The 21,085-nt window shown below is 46.7% G+C and overlaps 1 protein-coding gene across 1 annotated transcript in view; it reads left to right on the forward strand.

The window, feature by feature from the left end:
* The first annotated feature begins 50 nt into the window (after window positions 1-50).
* The window catches only part of dcaf7 (ddb1 and cul4 associated factor 7), a 41,695-nt gene continuing 20,660 nt past the window's right edge, over window positions 51-21,085 (forward strand). Inside the window, exons 1-3 of the mRNA XM_041173840.1 lie at window positions 51-390; window positions 7,728-7,839; window positions 19,087-19,205. Of these exons, the coding sequence (XP_041029774.1) occupies window positions 94-390; window positions 7,728-7,839; window positions 19,087-19,205 (528 nt within the window). The 5' untranslated portion in view covers window positions 51-93. The remainder of the gene's footprint in view (window positions 391-7,727; window positions 7,840-19,086; window positions 19,206-21,085) is intronic.

Here is a 21,085-nt window from a genome sequence, read left to right on the forward strand (position 1 = left end):
TTGAGCGGTTTATTGTTGTGGGGCCGGGGGGAGGGGGGGGGTGGGGAGAGTGAGGCCGGGCCGGGCTCTGGAAGCAGGGCCTGCCATCCCAAGATGAGCATGCACGGCAAGAGGAAGGAGATCTACAAATACGAGGCGCCATGGACCGTGTACGCCATGAACTGGAGCGTCAGGCCCGACAAGCGGTTCCGCCTGGCGCTCGGCTCTTTCGTCGAGGAATACAACAACAAGGTGCAGATCGTGGGCCTGGACGAGGAGAGCTCCGAGTTCATCGCCCGCAACACCTTCGACCACCCATACCCCACCACCAAGATCATGTGGATCCCAGACACCAAGGGCGTCTACCCCGACCTACTCGCCACCTCCGGGGATTACCTGCGGGTCTGGAGGGTAAGGAGAGGGCGAGGGCTGAAAACTGAGGCCTGGGGGGCTGGGGGGCAGGGGGGCGGGCAAAAGAGGAGAGAGAGATGTGGGGGGAGAGGGGGGAAGAGAGATGTGGGGGGAGGGGGGGGGGAAGAGAGATGTGGGGGGAGGGGGGGGAAGAGAGATGTGGGGGGAGGGGGGGGAAGAGAGATGTGGGGGGAGGGGGGGGGAAGAGAGATGTGGGGGGAGGGGGGGGGAAGAGAGATGTGGGGGGAGGGGGGGGGAAGAGAGATGTGGGGGGAGGGGGGGGGGAAGAGAGATGTGGGGGGAGGGGGGGGAAGAGAGATGTGGGGGGAGGGGGGGGGAAGAGAGATGTGGGGGGAGGGGGGGGAAGAGAGATGTGGGGGGAGGGGGGGGAAGAGAGATGTGGGGGGAGGGGGGGGAAGAGAGATGTGGGGGAGGGGGGGAGAGAGATGTGGGGGAGGGGGAGAGAGTGAGAGAGGTGGGGGAAATGGGGGAGAGAGAGAGAGAGATGGGGGAGGGAGATGGAGAGAGAGATGGGGGAGGGAGAGGGAGAGAGAGATGGGGGAGGGAGAGGGAGAGAGAGATGGGGGAGGGAGAGGGAGAGAGAGATGGGGGAGGGAGATGGGGGAGGGAGAGGGAGAGAGAGATGGGGGAGGGAGAGGGAGAGAGAGATGGGGGAGGGAGAGGGAGAGAGAGATGAGGGAGGGTGAGAGAGAGAGATGAGGGAGGGTGAGAGAGAGAGATGAGGGAGGGTGAGAGAGAGAGAGATGAGGGAGGGTGAGAGAGAGAGAGAGATGAGGGAGGGTGAGAGAGAGAGAGATGAGGGAGGGTGAGAGAGAGAGAGATGAGGGAGGGTGAGAGAGAGAGAGATGAGGGAGGGTGAGAGAGAGAGAGATGAGGGAGGGTGAGAGAGAGAGAGATGAGGGAGGGTGAGAGAGAGAGATGAGGGAGGGTGAGAGAGAGAGAGATGAGGGAGGGTGAGAGAGAGAGAGATGAGGGAGGGTGAGAGGTGGGGGAAATGAGGGAGGGTGAGAGGTGGGGGAAATGGGGGAGGGTGAGAGGTGGGGGAAATGGGGGAGGGAGAGAGAGAGAGGTGGGGGAAATGGGGGAAGGGAGAGAGAGAGGTGGCGGAAATGGGGGGAGGGAGAGAGAGAGAGGTGGCGGAAATGGGGGGAGGGAGAGAGAGAGGTGGCGGAAATGGGGGGAGGGAGAGAGAGAGAGGTGGCGGAAATGGGGGAAGGGAGAGAGAGAGAGGTGGCGGAAATGGGGGGAGGGAGAGAGAGAGAGAGGTGGCGGAAATGGGGGGAGGGAGAGAGAGAGAGAGGTGGCGGAAATGGGGGGAGGGAGAGAGAGAGAGAGGTGGCGGAAATGGGGGGAGGGAGAGAGAGAGAGAGGTGGCGGAAATGGGGGGAGGGAGAGAGAGAGAGAGGTGGCGGAAATGGGGGGAGGGAGAGAGAGAGAGAGGTGGCGGAAATGGGGGGAGGGAGAGAGAGAGAGAGGTGGCGGAAATGGGGGGGGGGAAGAGAGGTGGCGGAAATGGGGGGGGGGAAGAGAGGTGGCGGAAATGGGGGAGGGAAAGAGAGGTGGCGGAAATGGGGGAGGGAAAGAGAGGTGGCGGAAATGGTGGGGGAGAGTGGGAGGTGGCGGAAATGGGGGGAGGGAGAGAGAGAGAGAGTTTGAGGAAATGGCGGAGGGAGAGAGAGAGGTGGGGGAAATGGCAGAGGGAGAGAGAGAGGTGGGGGAAATGGCAGAGGGAGAGAGAGAGGTGGGGGAAATGGCAGAGGGAGAGAGAGAGGTGGGGGAAATGGCAGAGGGAGAGAGAGAGGTGGGGGAAATGGCAGAGGGAGAGAGAGAGGTGGGGGAAATGGCAGAGGGAGAGAGAGAGGTGGGGGAAATGGCAGAGGGAGAGAGAGAGGTGGGGGAAATGGCAGAGGGAGAGAGAGAGGTGGGGGAAATGGCAGAGGGAGAGAGAGAGGTGGGGGAAATGGCAGAGGGAGAGAGAGAGGTGGGGGAAATGGCAGAGGGAGAGAGAGAGGTGGGGGAAATGGCAGAGGGAGAGAGAGAGGTGGGGGAAATGGCAGAGGGAGAGAGAGAGGTGGGGGAAATGGCAAAGGGAGAGAGAGAGGTGGGGAAATGGCAGAGGGAGAGAGAGAGGTGGGGGAAATGGGAGAGAGAGAGGGGGGAAATGGCAGAGGGAGAGAGAGAGCAAGGTGGGGGAAATGGGGGAGGGAGAGAGGTGGGGGAAATGGGGGAGGGAGAGAGGTGGGGGAAATGGGGGAGGGAGAGAGAGGTGGCGGAAATGGGGGAGGGAGAGAGAGAGGTGGCGGAAATGGGGGAGGGAGAGAGAGAGGTGGCGGAAATGGGGGAGGGAGAGAGAGAGGTGGCGGAAATGGGGGAGGGAGAGAGAGAGAGATGGCGGAAATGAGGGAGGGAGAGAAAGAGAGGTGGCGGAAATGGGGGAGGGAGAGAGAGGTGGTGGAAATGGGGGAGGGAGAGAGAGAGAGAGAGCGGTGGCGGAAATGGGGGAGGGAGAGAGAGAAAGGTGGCGGAAATGGGAGAGGGAGAGAGAGAGGTGGCGGAAATGGGGGAGGGAGAGAGAGGTGGCGGAAATGGTGGGGGAGAGAGAGGTGGGGGAAATGGGGGGAGGGAGAGAGGAGTGAGTGGGAGATGGGGGAAGGAGAGAGAGAGGTTGGGAAGGGGGAGCGGTGGGGAGAAGGAGATGCGGGTAGGAAGGGGGCAGGGAGGGGGTTAGGAAGCGGGGGGAAGGTGGGAGAGAATGGGGCAGAAGCAGAGGTAGAGAGAGATAGGAGCAGAGGGGGCAAATGGGGAAAGGAGAGAGAAGAGGGGGAGAGAGGGGGAAGGGGGAGAGGGGGTAGGAAGCGGGGGGGAAGGTGGGAGAGAATGGGGCAGAAGCAGGGTTAGGGAGAGGTGGGAGCAGAGAGGGGGTGAATGGGGGAGGGAGAGGGGGGAAATGGGGGTGGGGAGAAGGGACGAATGGGGAGAGGGGGTGATGGGAAATGGGGCATAGAGGGGGGAAAGGGCGGAGAATAGGAGAGAGGGGGGATGGGAAATGGGTAGGAAGTGAGAGGAGGGGAAATGGGGGTAGGGAGAGGGGGGGAATGGGGAAGGGAGAGAGAGGAGGGAGGGGGAAGGAGAGAGTGAGTGGGAAGGGGAGAGGGAGGGGGGTAGGAAAGGGGGAGAGAAGGGGTAGGAAGCGGGGCGAAGGGTGAGAGGGGCGTAGGAAGCGGGGGGAAGGCGGAGAGGGGGGTAGGAAGGGGGGAGAGAATGGGACAGAAGCAGGGGCAGAGAGAGGGCAAATGGGGGAGGGACAAAGGGGTGGAAATGGGGTAAGAGGAGAGAAGGGGGGAATGGGGGGTAATGGGGGTCGGGAGGAAATGGGGGTAGAGAGGAGGGGGGATTGGAAATGCGGCGTGTAGAGGGGAGTGAATGGGGGGGAGAAGAGGAGAGAGAGGGGGAGAAGAGAGGGGTTAGGAAATGGGTTGGGGGGGGGAAATGGGGGGTAGAGAGTGGGGGGAATGAGGGAGAGAGTTGGGGAAGAGGAGAGGGGGGATGGGAAATGGATAGGGAGTGAGGGGGAAATGGGGGTAGGGAGAGAGGGGGGAAGGGGAGAGGTGGGGGGAAGGGGGGAGAGAATGGGGCAGAAGCAGGGGTAGAAAGAGGTGGGAGGGTGAGAGGGGGCGAATGGGGGAGGGTGAGAGGGGGCGAATGGGGGAGGGTGAGAGGGGGCGAATGGGGGAGGGTGAGAGGGGGCGAATGGGGGAGGGTGAGAGGGGGCGAATGGGGGTAGGGAGTAGGGACGAATGGGGAGGGGGGATGGGAAATGGGGCATGGTGGGGGGAAGGGGGGAGAAGAGAGAGGGGATGGGAAATGGGTAGGGAGTGAGAGGAGGGGAAATGGGTGTAGGGAGAGGTGGGGAATGGGGAGGGGAGAGGAGGGAGGGGGGAAGGAGAGAGAGAGGGTGGGAAGCGGAGAGGGGGGTAGGAAGGGGGGAGAGGGCGGGGGGAAGGGGGAGAGAATAGGGCAGAAGCAGGGGTAGAGAGAGGGGGGAGCAGAGAGGGGGCAAATGGGGGAGGGAGAGAGGGGGAAATAGGGATAGGGAGAAAGGGGTGGAAATGGGGGGTAGGAGGAGACAAGGGGGAAATGGGGGGTAGGGGGAAATGGGGGTAGAGAGTGGTGGGAAGATGGGGGTAGAGAGAAGGGAATGGGGAGGGGGGATTGGAGGGGCGTGTAGAGGGGAGTGAATGGGGGGAGAAGAGGGGGGTTAGGAAATGGGTTGAGAGAGTGGGGACAATGGGTTAGAGAGTGGGGGGAATGGGGGTGAGAGTTGGAGAAGAGGAGAGGGGGGATGGGAAATGGGTAGGGAGTGAGGGGGGGAAATGGGGGTAGGCAGAGGGGGGGGAAGGGGGAGAGGTGGAGGGAGAGGGGGGTAGGAAGACAGGGAAAGAGAGGGGGGGAGAGGGAGGGAGCGGGGGAAGGGGGAGAGGGGCTAGGAAAGGGGGGAGAATGAGGCAGGGAGAGAGGGAGGAGCAGAGAGAGGTGGAATGGGGAGAGAGAAAGGGGGTAATGGGGCGGTAGGCAGAGGGGGGAAATGGGGGTTAGAGAATGGAGGGAAAATGGTGGTAGAGAGAAGGGAATGGGGAGAGAGAAGGGGCGAGGAAAGGGGGAGCAGAGAGAGGGGGAATGGGCGCAAGAAAGGGGATAAATGGGGGGTAGGGGAGAGAGGGGGAAATGGGGCTAGGGAGAAGGGGGAAATGAGGGGTGGGGGGAAATGGGGGTTAGAGAGGAGGGGGGAATGTGGGACAGTGCGGGGGGTAATGGGGGAGAGAGAGGCGGGGAATTGGGAGGGAGAGGGGGCAGGGAGAAAGGGGGAAATAAGGCGGAAAGAGAGGGGTGGTGGGGAAAAGGGGGAGAGTGGTGGGGAAAGGGGAGTGAGTTGGGGGTGTGGGAGAGGGATGAGGAGAGAGGGGAGGAAGGGGGAGTGAGAGGTGGAGGTAGGGGGGCTGGGTGGGTGTGTAATGGGGGAATAGGGAGAAATGGGGGTGAGACTGGGGTGGAAATGGCGGGGAGGTGAATGGAGGTAAGAAATGGGGTTTTAGAGAAGGGGGGAAATGGGGTGGAGCGCGAGAGAGGGGTAAATGAGAATGGGAGGGAAGATGGAGTGGGACAAATGGGAGGGAAGAGGGAGGTGGGGAAAAGGCGGAGATGGTGAGCGCCTCTTGGCTATGGGGGCCCGTCATGCTTGCTCTGCCATTCAGTACGATCATGGCTGATCATCCACGTCACTGGCTTAAGTGATAGGGAGAGAGAGTATCCAGGATGAGTGATGATGAGTGAAGGAAAAATAGCTTTTCACATCTGTAGGGAAGTGCTCCACATGCAGTGGTTTTACTTTGCACTGACTGGTTACCTTTTTCTGTGTAAAATAAAAAATGCTGAGAGTAGTAAGCAAGGTAAACAACAAATAACTTTTTGGAGTTGGGCAGGACATGGGATTTTAATAGACAGATGGTGCCTCAGCTTCATATCTCATCTGTGAAGAGGGCATTCCTGACAATGCAGCACCCCATTGGTTGTGCACCCTTGTGTGTGTGTTCTTGTTCTTGTACTGTGTGCAGACTGGTGTAATGTTGGGGATTTGTTTTGTTGTGCACTGACTTGTCTGAAATGAAACTAATAGAGTAGGCTTTCTATGATAGCTTGCTGTTAGTGTGGGAAGCATTAAAGTGTGTTGTGGGCAAAATGTTTGTGGAAGGTTGAAGGGTGTTCTTTATATATGAATGTATTCGCTGCTTTAACACTCACCCAATAACTGAAGCACCAAGTCAAAGAGACTGGAAGGTCTTTAGTGATGGTTTGATCTCAGCCAACCGGTCCTTAGCGTTCTACGAGTGCTCTCAATAATCCTCAGTTAAGGAGGGGAAAACCAGGCAGAGTTGCTGTTCCTGATTGCTGTTCAATAGCCCGTGTTTGTAAGTTGCTTGTATTTGGAAATTAGACAAGGCTTTGATGTCCTGCAAGGAGAGCGATCTTCTTATTCACTTGACCTGGGCTTGTACATAAAGATTGGCTATTTGTAGGAGATATTGAGATGCCTATAGAGCCACATCCCAGCTAGAATGAGCATTGTCAGAAGGGCAGAGTAGAGCTATATCTTGGGAGCCATGTTCCAGAAATTTTGATACCGATCATTCTTGCCAGTGCCACCTTCGGATGAGACAGTGGTGTGGGGTGATAATGGCATTGATTTTTGCTGCCTGTGACAGTTGGGCAAGAGAAGGGAAATGGTTTGTGATGTAGACTATATACAAATAGGTCTCAAACTTACTGTCTCATGGAGTCTCTCCTGGAGGCATTTGTGTCGAGGAGATAGAGTTCAATAGGTACCTCTTCCAAGTGGCCATTCTCCATAGGTAAGCAGGGTATTGAATCACAAGAACCTCTCCTAATGTTCAACCACACACGCTTTCCAGCAGGAGTCACTGGTTAATGATTGAGAACAGAAACCCTTGCTGATCATTTTCTTTCTTTCTGCATACCCACCCCCCCCCCAGCCTGCCACAATGCCATAATCTTTGAGGCCATCTGTACCACCTCCAGTACACCCAGGTCTGGCAGCATCTGCAGAGAGACACACACAGTTAATGTTTCGTGTCAAATGACTCTTTGGAACAGACTGAATTCTGCTAACCCAGCATTGACCAAACCTAGTAATGTTTTGTTCTCTCTAGTTTGGCAGTGTACCTTGCTTTGTACTCATCAACTAAACCATTAGCGAGCTAGTAACTTCTGTTTCTAAAATGAGATTCAGGGTGTGTGTTATTGATCTGTAACTGTTCTTCAGTTTCATAAAATGCTGAGAGATTATACTACTGCTTTCTTGTGAATTGTTGCATTGTATGATGTGGTTTTCCAAAGATATAATGTCACAGGATTTAGGGATGAATTGTGGATGTTGGTTATGAAGTATAGTTACAAGTTTAACAGATGGGGAGTAGCTGAAGTTACTGGTAGGGCAGTGGCAGGGATGCAGTAAATGGTTTCAGCACTCTTGACTCTGTTTTGAAATCATATTGACTCGTGCTGAAGCGTATAGAGTTCTTGTGTTGGGATTGGCTGTGTTGATTTCCCATTCGTTGAATGGCCTGTTGACTTTCACCAGCAAGGCTCACTTATGAGGAATGGGCATTTGGACACTATGCCAGAGGAGTAACTGGGGGAGCCCAGGCTAACCTGAAATGGGGCCTCTAAAAGAGTGAGAAGAATTAAGCAACTGGCAGGAGAAATTTGCTAAATATGTTTTTATTCTCTTCATGTTCCAGGTGAGCGATACAGAAACTAGGCTGGAATGCTTACTAAATAATAACAAGAACTCTGACTTCTGTGCGCCTCTGACCTCATTTGACTGGAATGAAGTGGACCCAAATCTCTTGGGTAAGGAAGAACTGCAGGCTACGCACCACTATCTCAGCTAATTACTCAGCTTCTGGAAACTTGTCCAACATGCAGCTCAGAAGTGTGCAATTAGCTTAATAAACTTCAGCCCCCTCTCGAGAAATCCCAGACACAAACATTTTGGGTTCAGTTTTTGCAATTATGCCAGTGTCAGAGCGAAGAGGGATTGATTGTCCATGAGAGCTCTGTGGCTTTGAGGGAATGGAGCCCATTGTTGCATTTTTGTGATATTAAACAGAAGCAAAAGGCATGAATTTGAGACCCTGTGTGATTGAAAGGGATGCATCATAAGTGGATTATTTTATAAAGTTTTCCTATTTTAAAATGGAATTTTGTGCTTTTCACAATGAGCATCCTATATTGCATGAGTGTGACATTTTTTCTGGTTCTCCACATTTCTGAGTACCAAATTAAGGACAGTTTTGTACATTGGACCCATGATTTGCTTTGCCAAGTTCAATAACTGGAAGAAATTTAGACTCCATCACTCTGGGTCACATATAAACCCAGGTCCACGGTAATAGACAGTGTCTAACCCAGTCAACAAAAAATAGTAGTACCATTGGTTGAAGCACTAATCCACAGACTGATAGGACAATTCCCTCCCATGCTGCTTAGCACTGTGAGGAAGGCATCAGTTGCTACCCATCTCCACAGTACAGAAAGGAGAATTATCTCAGAGTTGAAATGACATTTTTCCTGGGCACAAGCTGAGTGCCATGGCCATTTGATTCAGCCAACAAGCAGTGATTAAGCTTTGTTTTTGTGGGTGCAAAGAGGCTTCACTGCAACACTTCACTGCAGTCTTCCCCTGAGCGTCGTTCTGGTGCACATGCCCCTTTGCCCGAACCTCGATCTGGTATCCAGCGTCACCATGTTTCACATTGAGAAACTTATATGTTTAATTACCATAACCAATTTATAGACAGGAATAAATACTTGTATCACAGAAGGTTGGTGGAATTTTAATACGTGGAGGGGGGCTCAAAAACTAAAAGGTTATAAACCCCTGAAGTAGGTGATCAGGCTATCACATTGCTGTTTGTGGGATCTTGCTTAGCACAATTTGGTTGCCGTGTCTCCTACATTAAAATATTTTCCTATAGATTCCTTTGTACCTCTATCCTATTTGGACTCTTAATTTACAGGGACTATGTGGCCCCCATATTCCTCATAACAAATTGCAGCGCTTCACACTTATCTATATTTGTAAAATAAACTGAGTTTTTTGTTTCTTTTCTTTGAATGTTGTGTGTGTGAAGGTGAAGATTGGGCATTGGTGAGACCACATTAAGAGTACTGTGCAAAAGTTTCACTGGTCTGATTCCTGGGATGAGCAATTTCTCTTATGAGAAATCCTGTGACACTATATCATATGGTTGAGCCGGTTGGGCCTATGCCCATTGGAGTATTTTAGAAGAATGAGATGTGATCTTATTGAAACAAAAGATTCTGAGGGGGCTTGACAGGGTGGATGCTGAGAGGATGTCCCCCATTGTGGGGGAATCTAGAACTTGGGGCGCAGTTTCAAAATAAGGGGTCTCACGTTTAAGACGGAGATGAGTAATGTGTTCACTGGCGATGTTTGCATGCAAAGATTGGTCAATTATTATGAAATCAGGAACCTTTTGATAGAGTAGATATTGGTGGACTGTTTCCACTGGCATGGGGAGGGTCAGTTACCCAAAGCACGCAGATTTAAAATAATTGGCAAAGAACTAAGGGGAGATGAGAATTTTTTTCACATTATGAAGGTTTTGAATGGAGGGTAGAAACAGATACACAAACTTCAGAAGATAATTGGGCATATACTTGAAAGATTTTTGCTTCATTGAGGAATTGAAGGGCTGGTGGTGTCCTGAATTGGTGAATCATCTCCTTCAGGAAAGGATGTAGGAAATGTTTAGAAAAGTAAATGAGAATGTTTTGGGATTTAATGTTTCGGAGGGAAGATCTAGAGAATTCCTTTAGATTGGACTTACTATATGAAACTAGTTTCTGAGTGGTTAAGTGCAGAGGGAATTGTTTTAACATGTTAAGTTCCATTGCCCCTGACTGTAATCATTCAGAATGGTTGAGGCCCTGTATGGGGGTGAGGGAAGAGTTGTGCTGTGTGCTAAAAGTATGTGCTTGTGCTGCAGCATCGTCTCAAAAAAACAGCCAAGGACAAGAAAAAGCCATTTGCCTTTAGAAGTGTATCCCTCCATTGCCTGAACTTTCTGAGCCTAACCATTCAAATCCATCTGAAACATCTTTAATATGTTTGTCTCCTACAAACTTGACTAACTAGATTACATTTATTATATTTATTACTAATCTAATTAGTAATTATAATTAGACTGTAATAATCTAATTATATACTAATCTCATCCCACCCTTCGCATTCACTTTGATATTCTCTCTTTCAAGTAACTACCTAATAGTATGTTAATAGTTTATGATGCTGCTTCAACAAATTTTGTAGCAGAGAATTTTACATTCCATCACTTTGAATGAAATTTAGCCTCCCCTTTAATTATCTGAAATTTGTGCCTTTCCCTCATCGAACGCTGGCGACAATAACCCATCCTTCTCTCCATGACTCTTTGGATTAACCCTGAGCTGCTCCAGTGAAAATACCTTGACATCACTCTTTACAGGTTTAACCCCTCATCCCTGGTAAAGTCTTAGACTGAGCTGAATCTTTTCTGTTGCTTTTGTATCCTTCTGTTTGTGAATTATTCAAAGCTCTCAGTGCTCGAACTGTGGTCTAACTATAAGGTCTTCTGCAAGTTCAATGTTATCTCCTCTCTTTTGTATTCTATGCTTCTAGATCCATTGTTTCCATTTGTCTTTTTCAAGCCCTTATCTATCGTAAATTTTAGCAAAAAAAGTCAACCCGATGTACATGCTGAGCCCATTTTTTTTAGCCTTTTTATTGGTGTGTAAGTTAACACTCCTATTCAGCCACGACTTGTTATACTCGCATTAGTAGTCAGCCTCAATTTTTCACCCCACGAATGGATGTTATACTTACTGGTGCAAAGTATCAAGCAGGCAATAGAGCCGTGCCCCCACTGAGCAGACCCAGCATGATGGATGGCAAACATGGCGATTACTCACACCCATGCCTGTGGTTTGCTTTTAAACTCAGTATATAAGTCAAATCCCCCCACTGTTTGGGAGAATTTTTTTGAGACCTCAAATGTTGACCTACACACTGACAGCTATGGTACTTTCAATGCCCCCATATGTGGCCTGTGTAACTGCAGACGAGAGCCCCTCTGCCTCTCTTTCAATTAAAATATTATCATTTAAGATACATAAATGTACTAAGCATGTTGAAGCTAATGCAATGTGCCTGCTATGCTTGTTGGACAGTTTAATGGGATATAAAAACAGGAAATGCTGGAAATACTCCAGTCTGGCAGCATCTGTGGAGAGAGATAAAAACAAAAAAACTGCGGATGCTGGAAATCCAAATCAAAAACAGAATTACCTGGAAAAACTCAGCAGGTCTGGCAGCATCGGCGGAGAAGAGTTGACGTTTCGAGTCCTCATGACCCTTCGACAGAACTCAAGTTCTGTCGAAGGGTCATGAGGACTCGAAACGTCAACTCTTTTCTTCTCCGCCGATGCTGCCAGACCTGCTGAGTTTTTCCAGGTAATTCCGTTTTTGTTCTGTGGAGAGAGATATGGAACTAACATCTCAGGTTGATGACCCCCCCGCCCCCCCCACCGATGCTGCCAGACCTGAGTATTTCGGATTTCTGGCATCCACAGTATTGTGCTATTGTATTCAAATTTAAGTGTCAACATGTTGAATGTGCTACTGTGGTCAGTGCTTAATGCAAAGTAAAATTGCAAACCATTTAAAGAGAATCAGAGGGAGCTACATAAAATACAAAAGGTAATGGGCCTTAACAAGGTACAAACTGAGTAAGCACAGCTGTTCCTGTCCAAAATACCTAAAGATGTAATGTGCCATAACTTTGCTTTGACTTTAGTACAAATGAATAATATTCAGTGCTTTAAGGCTGATCTAAGCCATTGTCCAATTTAAACTTGGACGTTTTGTGTTGGGAACTATATTCTTACTTTCAAAAGATATTACTGCATATTCTATATTGATCTACACTTACCAGCTATCTACTGGCCTACCTTTCTCATCTTGTAACCTTTCATAATGATAAACAATTTGTTGCATTAGCAATTTTAAATCTGCAAATTTCATGTTCTCTCAGTTCTTAATTCACTCGTAAATAAGAGCAGCCTGCCCCAACATCCGCCAATGATATACTATTCACTATTTCTTTCCAGACTAAGAAACCTCTAATATCCAGGTAATATTTTAGATACTTGTTGAAAGCTCTCTATAAACTCCTTTTATCTAGACTATAGAGTGTCGTGATATGATTTTTTTCTTTATCTTTATGATTCTAGTTTTTTTCCTACTATGGCCTGTGCATTGTCTTTTGTATTGGACCCAGAATTGAACACATTATTCTATGTGAAGTCTGATAAGTGCATTGTAATCTCTTCGCACTACTGTTCTGGCTGTATAGTCTCTTTGCTTTTGTCTTTAATTGTTTTACTATATATATATTTTTTTTTTCACAACAACTGAATATCTCAAAGCACTTTACAGTCAAAGAAGTATTTTTGAAGTGTAGCCCCTGTTGTAACATAGGAAACATGACAGCCAGTTTGTGCATAACAAGCTCACACAAACAACGATATGATAATGACCAGATAATCTCTTTTTTTGTGAATTTGATTGAGAAATAAATAGTGGCCAGGACACCATCAATAACTCCCGTATCCTCCTCAAAATAGTGCCATGCTATCTTTTACAGTCACCCAGAGAAGGTAGAAGGGACCTCCGGTTTAATGTCTTATCCAAATGAAAGCCTTCATTTTTGTATCCAAGCCCTGGAATGAAACTTAACCCTTTTGGCTCAGGCAAAATTGCTGTCAAATGAACCATGGCTGACACTCCAATATTGTCTAGATATCGGAAATACCAAGTCCTCATGACACCTGTGTCTTTTTCTAATTCTCCTTGTGTTAATCTGCTCTGTTCTTTGGAGTCAAATGTGTATGACAGTAATTGCATAATATGCAATATTTTGCTGTGTTTGTATTAACATCCATGTGTTTTTGTCTGCCCAGTACCATGACTGATCTAATTGTGTCCTCTGCTTCTCTTGATCTCCCAATTTGTGTTGGCAAATTTGATTGTTTTGATAAATGAGTTATTTATGTAGACCAGAAACATAGGTACAAGCATGGAACTCTGTGTTACTGCCCTCACTATCTCCCCAATGAATCACACGACAAAGCTCACTTGTACTGTTTCCTTTTTCAAATCTTGTTTCTTACTCAGTCCCATATTCTTCATGAGATTCCTATGTTTTGGTTACCTTGAAATATTTCATGTGGAAATCCCTTAAATTTTCTGGGCCAAATAATCTATCTACTTTAGTTGTAATGTTCTTAAAGTTTGATGTTTGTGAGGCAAGTTCTTTCCCCTGTAAATCTATGCTGATTGTTCTTTGTCAGGCTGTTGGTGTTATACTGCTTGCCCTTTGAACCTGCCTCATTATTTTACCTGTTCTTGATGTTAGGCCACTGGAGTGCTGTGTTTGGCTGCAGTAGAGAGCTTCAGTGGAGATGGGTTGACTAAGAGAGTTTAAGGGTTAAATTCTATCTAAAGTCTAGCCTGTCTTTAATTTAGCATTAACTGAAAGTTGCTGTTAGGGCTGGAACTCTTTCGAGTACAAACCCATTTCCATCTGTTTCAGATGAAGTTACATTGTTTCATAGTTTGCCATTGTGAGATTTGAACTCTTGATCTGTTAGGGCTGGAAGAAGGTGAGTTTTAGTCCAGCCTTAAACAGGGCTCATGCAGGCTCTGCTTGCAGCTGAAACTAGTTAGTTAAATAACTGGCTTAATCAGGTTTCCAGAGGCTAGGTTCAGAGAGTATAAAAGTAAGCTATCTTATAGTGCTGATTTTGTCTGCAGTAGAGCGCTTCAGTTGGAGAATGGTGGCAGGGAGTTTGGGAAGGAGGGAGGAGGTGCTTCTTTCTTTCTTTTTCTACCTTTCATCAGAAAGAAGAGTGGTGGCTTTGGTAAGTAGGAACTGGTGAGTACATTAGAAAAGTGTAATATTTTTAAAGTTCCTATACTTGAATTTAACTGAAGTGTCAGGAATAAGGGAAATTTAGGGCCAATATAATAAAGTTATATAAATAGTCCAAAGTAGAATAAAGTTAACGTAAGGGAAGTAGAGTTAAGGCATGGCAGGGCAGCTCAGTCAAGTGGAATGCGTGTCCTGTAATATGTATGAAGTCATGGACACTACCGGTATCCTAGATGACCACATGCATTAAGTGCTGTCAGCTGCAGGAACTTGAGCTCCGGGTTTCAGAGCTCGAGTGGTGGCTGGAGTCACTGTGGCACATCCACGAGGCTGAGAGTTATGTGAATAGGACATTCAGAGAGGTGGCCACACAGCAGCTTAAGGGCCTGGAGAGAGAGAGAGGGAATGGATAACCACCAGGCAGTCCAAGAGAAGTAGGCAGGGAATGCAGTAGTCCCCTGAGGTCCTGCTCACAAATCGGTTTTCCGTTTTGGAAGTTGATGAGGGCGCTAGATTCCCAGAGGAGTGCAGTCAGAGCCAAGTTTGTGGCTCCATGAGCGGCTCAGCTGTACAGGAGGGGAGGAAGAAGAAAAAAGGCAGAGCTATAGAGATAGGAGATTCATTGGTTAGGGGAACAGACAGGCATTATGTTGCCTCCCTGGTGCCAGGGTCAAGGATGTCACAGAGTGGCTGCAGGACATTCTTCTGGGGGAGGGTGATGAGCCAGAGGTCATGGTCCACATTGGGACCAGTGACTTAGACCGGAAGGGGGATGTGGTCCTGCAATCAGAATTTAGGGAGCTAGGCAGAAAATTAGCAAGCAGGACCTCCATTGTAGTAATCTCTGGATTGCTCTCAGTGCCACGTGCCAGTGAGTACAGAAATAGGAGGATAAGGCGGATGAATGCATGGCTGGAAGTTGGTGCGGGGGGAGGGCTTTAGATTCCTGAGACACTGGGACTGGCTCTGGGGGAGATGGTGACTGTACAAACCAGACAGGTTGCACCTGAAGAGAGGTGGGACTGAGTTCCTTGCGGGGCATTTTGCTAGTGCTGTTGGGAGGGCTTGAAACTAATTTGGTTGGGACGTGGGAACCAAGAAAAAATATTAGAAAGGATTACCAGAGTGCACAGAATCCTGGGAGGGACAGATAGCACTAGCATAGAGAATAGTAAGTTAATAGGTAAAGTCAGGGTAAGGGAGAAAGCAATAAAATCTAAATTGGATTAGCTGTACATGTATGTGAATGTATGGAATATAGTAAATAAGATTAGGGGGGTGTGGTTACAGGTGCAGATTGCCAAAGGACATAGAAGAACAAACCTGCAGAGAAATTAGAGAGATGCAGGCATTATAGAGTAGTTATAATGGGGGACTTTGATGCATTTTGATAGGAAGAACATGGACAAACAATATAAAATAAGGGGTGGAATTTTAATGGGGGTGCAGGAGCAGAAAGACTTGGGTGTATATATGCATAGATCATTGAAGGACAGGTGGAGAGAGCAGTTAAAGCATATAGTATCCTGGGCTTTATTAGTAGGGTCATAGAGTACAAGAGCAGGGAGGTTATGCTGAATTTATATAAAACCTTTGTTAGACCTCAGCTGGAATATTGTACAGTCCTGGGCACCAGCTGGAATATTGGAATATCCTGGGCACCATATTATAGAAAGGATGTGAACACATTGGAGAGAGTGCAGAAGAGGTTTACAAAAATGGCCCCAGGGATGGGAAACTTAAGCTATGAGGATAGATTGCAGAAATTGGGACTGTTTTCCTTAGAGAAGAGAAAGCTGAGAGGAGATTTCATAGAAGTTTTCAAAATCATGAGAGGGCTGGACACACTAGATAGGGAGAAGCTGTTCCCACTTGTAAAAGGATCAAGAATGTGGGGGCACAGATATAAAGAGATTTGCAAAAGAAGTAAATGTGATGTGTGAGAACTTTTTCTGGTTTGGGTCTGGAATGCACTGCCTGGAAGTATGGTGGAGACAGGTTCAATCGCGGCATTCAAGAGGGCATTAGATGATTATTTGAATAGAAACAAGGTCCAGGGAAAAGGCAGGGCAATGGCACTGGGTCATAATGCTCATTTGGAGAGTTGGTGCAGATACGATGGGCTGAATGGCCTCCTGTGCCGTTAGGATTCTGTGATTTACTGTTGCTTGATTTGTGATCCTTTTTAAATGCACATATTAATAAATAAGTTTCTGTTGATTAAGCCACGTTTTGTGGTAACTGATGGCCTGTGGTGGATGTAGCTTTTGTCACAGATTGGTTTCCTCCCTAAGTTGACAGTATTCCACTTGCAGGCTAGTTTTCAGCTTTCCCCTTGCATCTGAGCAGACAGAAAATACTAAAACACTTTGTAGGTTGGAGACTATAAAGCATAATCCTCAATTTACACAAAACTTCTGCTGCTGGCTTAACAGTTCCATATCCATCTGGCTGCTTATGGCAAACTCCTAGAAAGATTCTATATCTCGTGGCACATAAGCAATGCTTAGGGAGCTCAGTCCATCTCCCATATGAATAATGGGGTTGTAACTGATGAGCACTTTGAAGATCGTGGGGTTTTAAGAATTTTTTCCCTTTAAAGATCAAGCTTTGAAGATGGCATCACCCATCTAGATTTTTTACATTGAGCAGCAAAATAATGAGGCCTTGCCCAGTAACAAGAATGCCAGTTTGGAACCATGAGTTATAGTGAAACTTTGTTTATTCAGCTGGCTGGACAACAAACGGCCATGTACTTCCAGGATATAATTCAGATATTCTTCCTATCAAAATTTGATCCATTCATGCAGACAGAGTAACATGACAAGTTAACTGTATATTTCATTCAGTTGACAGATACCTCAGGGTATGTTCAGCATGGAGCGCTCTCAGTATTACAGTGATGAAAGCGGTTTGCATTACAGCCTGTCATATGGATTTGCCTTTCTTACTGTTATCACAAAACACAGGAAGTTGCTCAGACATACAAGATACATAGTTGGCTCAAAGCTGTCAGTTGAAACACTATTTAAAACTATATAAAGCCTTATTTTTGTCACAGCAACTACATTTTACACAACTTTGAACTTAGTTTAATAGTTGTTACTATTGGCTGAATTGCTGGCTATGCATTCTTGAATACAATCTTTCATTCTGTTTGATTGTACAGGCAAAAGTGTCAGACAGGAAAAGTCCAACTGGCCTGTCTAGCCTGTCCCATACAACTCTGATGCCATATGTATCACAACACAGATAGCTTGGCCTTGAGCCATCAGTCCCAAAATCCAAAGCTATTATTGAAATCTTTCTTTCCTCTTTGCCTTGTGTTTATGCTGTTGTCTCTTAAGGTGAGGCTAGATTTGATTCCATAGATGTTAACCGACTCCATCATCTGGTGCGGTGGGAAAGGCAGTAGACTGCCATTCTGTCCACCCTAAATGTAACTGCGAGCACTTCCCAGTTGATAATTGCTAACAAGCAGGAGTGCCAACTCTGATTTCCGTTATAATTCCTTTCCCTTGCCCACTGAGGCCAATTGCAGTACCATGGCTGATTACAGGCAATGTGACATGCACTGTGATGTAGCTGCTTGCACTGGCACAGCAATTTCAGCTTTTTAGATGTCATTGGGATCCTTTGCTCCTGGCCTATATGGCTGTTCATTCACCTACTGTGTCATTACCATCTCTTGCCTGTTTAGACTGGATTATGAACACCCAGAAGTGTCAGGCACCTTCTAGAAAAATGGACAGAAAATTGAGGAGGGCTGTAATGCAACCTCTGAACTCTCAATGGGATATGTTTAAATTTGGAGTCTGTGTTTTGCAAACATTGCTGCAGTGTTTCTCATATGCTGATAGCTGCTGTTTCAAAATGTGGTGCTGTAGTGGAAAATTCTCCAAGCCAGAATCTGCAATGTGAGAAAGCACACTATTTAGTTTGAAGCCTATTTATGTAATTTCTGGCTACTAATTACCACTGGAGTAAGGGTGGGTGAACTATCAGGCAGGACAAAGATGAGCATTTACCATGTCTTAAGTACCAGATGGCTTTGTTTTCCAATGTTCTTTCTTCCGTCAGAAGATGCTTGAACTCTTACGCTAAATGAATGTTAAAGAGTCTAGCTGTTGAGCATTGGCTGGTTATTATACCATATGTGCAATACAAAAATGATCCTATTCTTACCTAGTGTTTACATCTACTTATCCAGCCCGGGTCACTGGATAACAGTTGGGAATAGAGAACCTGGCCAGTTGCTCCCTTCTTTCCCCCCCATCACCAGACTAGAGAAGCTGAGGCCAGTTATGGCCCCTTACTGTCACCTCGGTTTAATTCAGCACAGGCTAAGAATAAAGCTTCTGATGTCCTATTGTGTATCACTCAGTTACATGCTGAACCCTCAGGGAACCGCGTTTTCTTACTGGCAGAATAAGAAAGAGTAACTGAGGAGCTGTAATAGATATAGGAAGGATCCTGAGCCTGGGGCTGTATGCTACTGTCAATCAAAACCATTTATTTTGCCAAGCAGCCCACTAATGCCTCAATTTCTGTGGCACCAGGAATTTTCCAGCACTGAATCAGATGTATAAAAGTTAGATGTGTGGGGAGGTATTGTGATGCAATCACACTGCCATCTTTGTATCTGAACTTTTCTGTTAACACCATCCCTTTAGGCCTGGCAAACGCGTATAACCCTTGTGACTTTTTAACTGAAAACTCCTCTTCCTCCCTTCTGAGAGAGTCTACCATTGACAAAGGCTCTAAAGGGAATTGACAAAAGTTGATCCAGGCAAATGATTCGTGATAATGCAGAATTCAAATCTCATAGGAAGCAAATGGAAAAACTAGGAAGTTGAAGATTAAAAAGGGAATCCCCTGGGGCTCTTTTGTCAAAAGAGTAATAGAGTTGTGGAATTATCGGTGAGAAAGGTTGTTAAGATGAACAACATAAGTGAGTTTAAGAGACCGTTACATGTTTTGCTGGAAACGATTGAGAGATCTAGGACGTGGTGGATTGCTAGACTTGTTTGGAGTTACCAACCATTTCCTACTCCTAAAATGGTCAGGTTTCTAACTACTGCTCTTTCTGCTCTTTTCCCTGCAGGTACTTCCAGCATAGACACCACTTGTACAATCTGGGGTCTAGAGACGGGACAGGTACTAGGACGAGTCAATCTGGTCTCTGGTCACGTGAAAACGCAGCTCATTGCTCATGATAAAGAGGTAATAAGGTTGTACTGTTTCATATTGAATCAATATGGATAAGAGGATACCGGTAACTCACTTGGTGAAGGGAGCACACACATGAGCAGTACAGAGCACGGGGTCTCTGTTTTGATTGTAGATTTCTGCTAAATTAACTAAGTGGTGCTGTAATTATCCTCAAATCAAAGGATAGAAAATCAAGGGGCAAAAAGGAGGGAGGAACTTAAAACAATCATGATCACAAGATGGAAAATTAATGGGACTAAAGGCTGACAAGTCCACTGGACCTGGTGACCTACATCCTAAAGCCTTTAAAAATAAGTGACTGCAGAGATAGTGGTCGCATTGGTTATAATCTTCAGAAATGCCCTAGGTTCTGGAAACATCCAAGCAGAAAACTGCAAGTGTAACACCTCTATTCAAGACAGGAAGGAGAGAGGAAATTATAGGTCTGTTTGCTTAACATTTGTCATTGGGAAAAAAAAACTGCAGTCCTTTATTAAGGGGGTAGTAGCAGGATATGTAGAAAACCATAATTCCATCAGGCAGATTCAGTATGATTATGTTTGACAAATTTATTAAAGTTCTTTGAGGATGTATCAAGTAGGATAGATAAAGAGGAACCAGTAGATGTGGTGCATTTGGATTTCCAAAAGGCATCCAATAAGGTGCCACATAAAATGTTACTACACCAGGTAAGAGTAAGAGTGGTGGTACATTAACATGGGTAGAGGGTCGACTAACTAAGCGGAAACAGTATCAGGATAAATGGGTCATTTTCAGGTTGGCAAACTAGTGGAGTGCCACAGGGGTCAGTGCTGGGTCCTCAACTATTTGCAGCCTGTATTGTTATGATCCCAGGCCTGACTTTAAAACTTTGGTAAGATCCTGGACGAGACCCCCAAATTTTGTTGTAGTCTGGTTAGGGACCAATAACTTTTTTTTGTTGAAGTGGACAAAATTTGAAATCCCAGTTAATTGCGAAGAGAATAAAACCACAAGATTCCATGGTTTTAAACAAACCCCAGAAGAAATTTTACTATACAAAAGTCAGCAAAGCAAACAGTCAACACTACCTTATACTCCAGCATTCAGAATAAGCATAATGTAAACACGAATTAATAGACAAACTGTGGTCGGACATACCACAAACTGCACATTAAAAGGCACACTCAACCAAGACACATCCCCGATGTTTATCAACAACCCATCCAGACATAAGTCACAAAACTTCTTTAAACCCGCCTTCCTCCTGGGTAGATCAGTTGAGATGCAGTGGCAGACATTTAACGAGATGTTTCATAACACTTAGCAAAGATATATTCCAGTGAGAAAGAAAGACTTGAGAAGGATGCACCATCTGTGGCTAACTAAGGAAGTCAAAAACAGTATTTAATTGAAAGAAATACAATTCTGCAAAGATTAGTGGCCGGTCAGAAGATTGGACAGAATTTTGAAAACCAGCAAAGAATGACTAAGAAAATAAGAAGGATGGAGAAATTAGAGTATGAAAAAAAATTAGCTATAAATATAAAAACATAGTATGTAAAAAGGAAAAGAGTAACTATGGTGAGTGTGTGTCCTCCAGAGAGTGAGCCTGTGGAATCGATAATGGGAAATAGGGAAATGGTGTAAGTGTTGAACTGATATTTTGCATCTGTCTTCACTGTAGAGGACACAAATAACATCCCAGGAATACTTGTAAATCAAGAAATGAAAAGGAGGGAGGAACTTAAAACAATTTCAATCATCTGGGAAAGGGTATTGAGAAAACTATTAAAACTAAAAGCTGACAAGTCCCCAAGACCTGATGGACTTCATGCTTGGGCCTTAAAAGAAGTGGCTGTGGAGATAGTAGATGTGTTGGTTGTAATTTCCAAAATTCCCTAGATTCTGGG

This window comes from Carcharodon carcharias, chromosome 23 (genome assembly GCF_017639515.1).
Source record: "Carcharodon carcharias isolate sCarCar2 chromosome 23, sCarCar2.pri, whole genome shotgun sequence".
Classification (NCBI taxonomy): Eukaryota; Metazoa; Chordata; class Chondrichthyes; order Lamniformes; family Lamnidae; genus Carcharodon; species Carcharodon carcharias.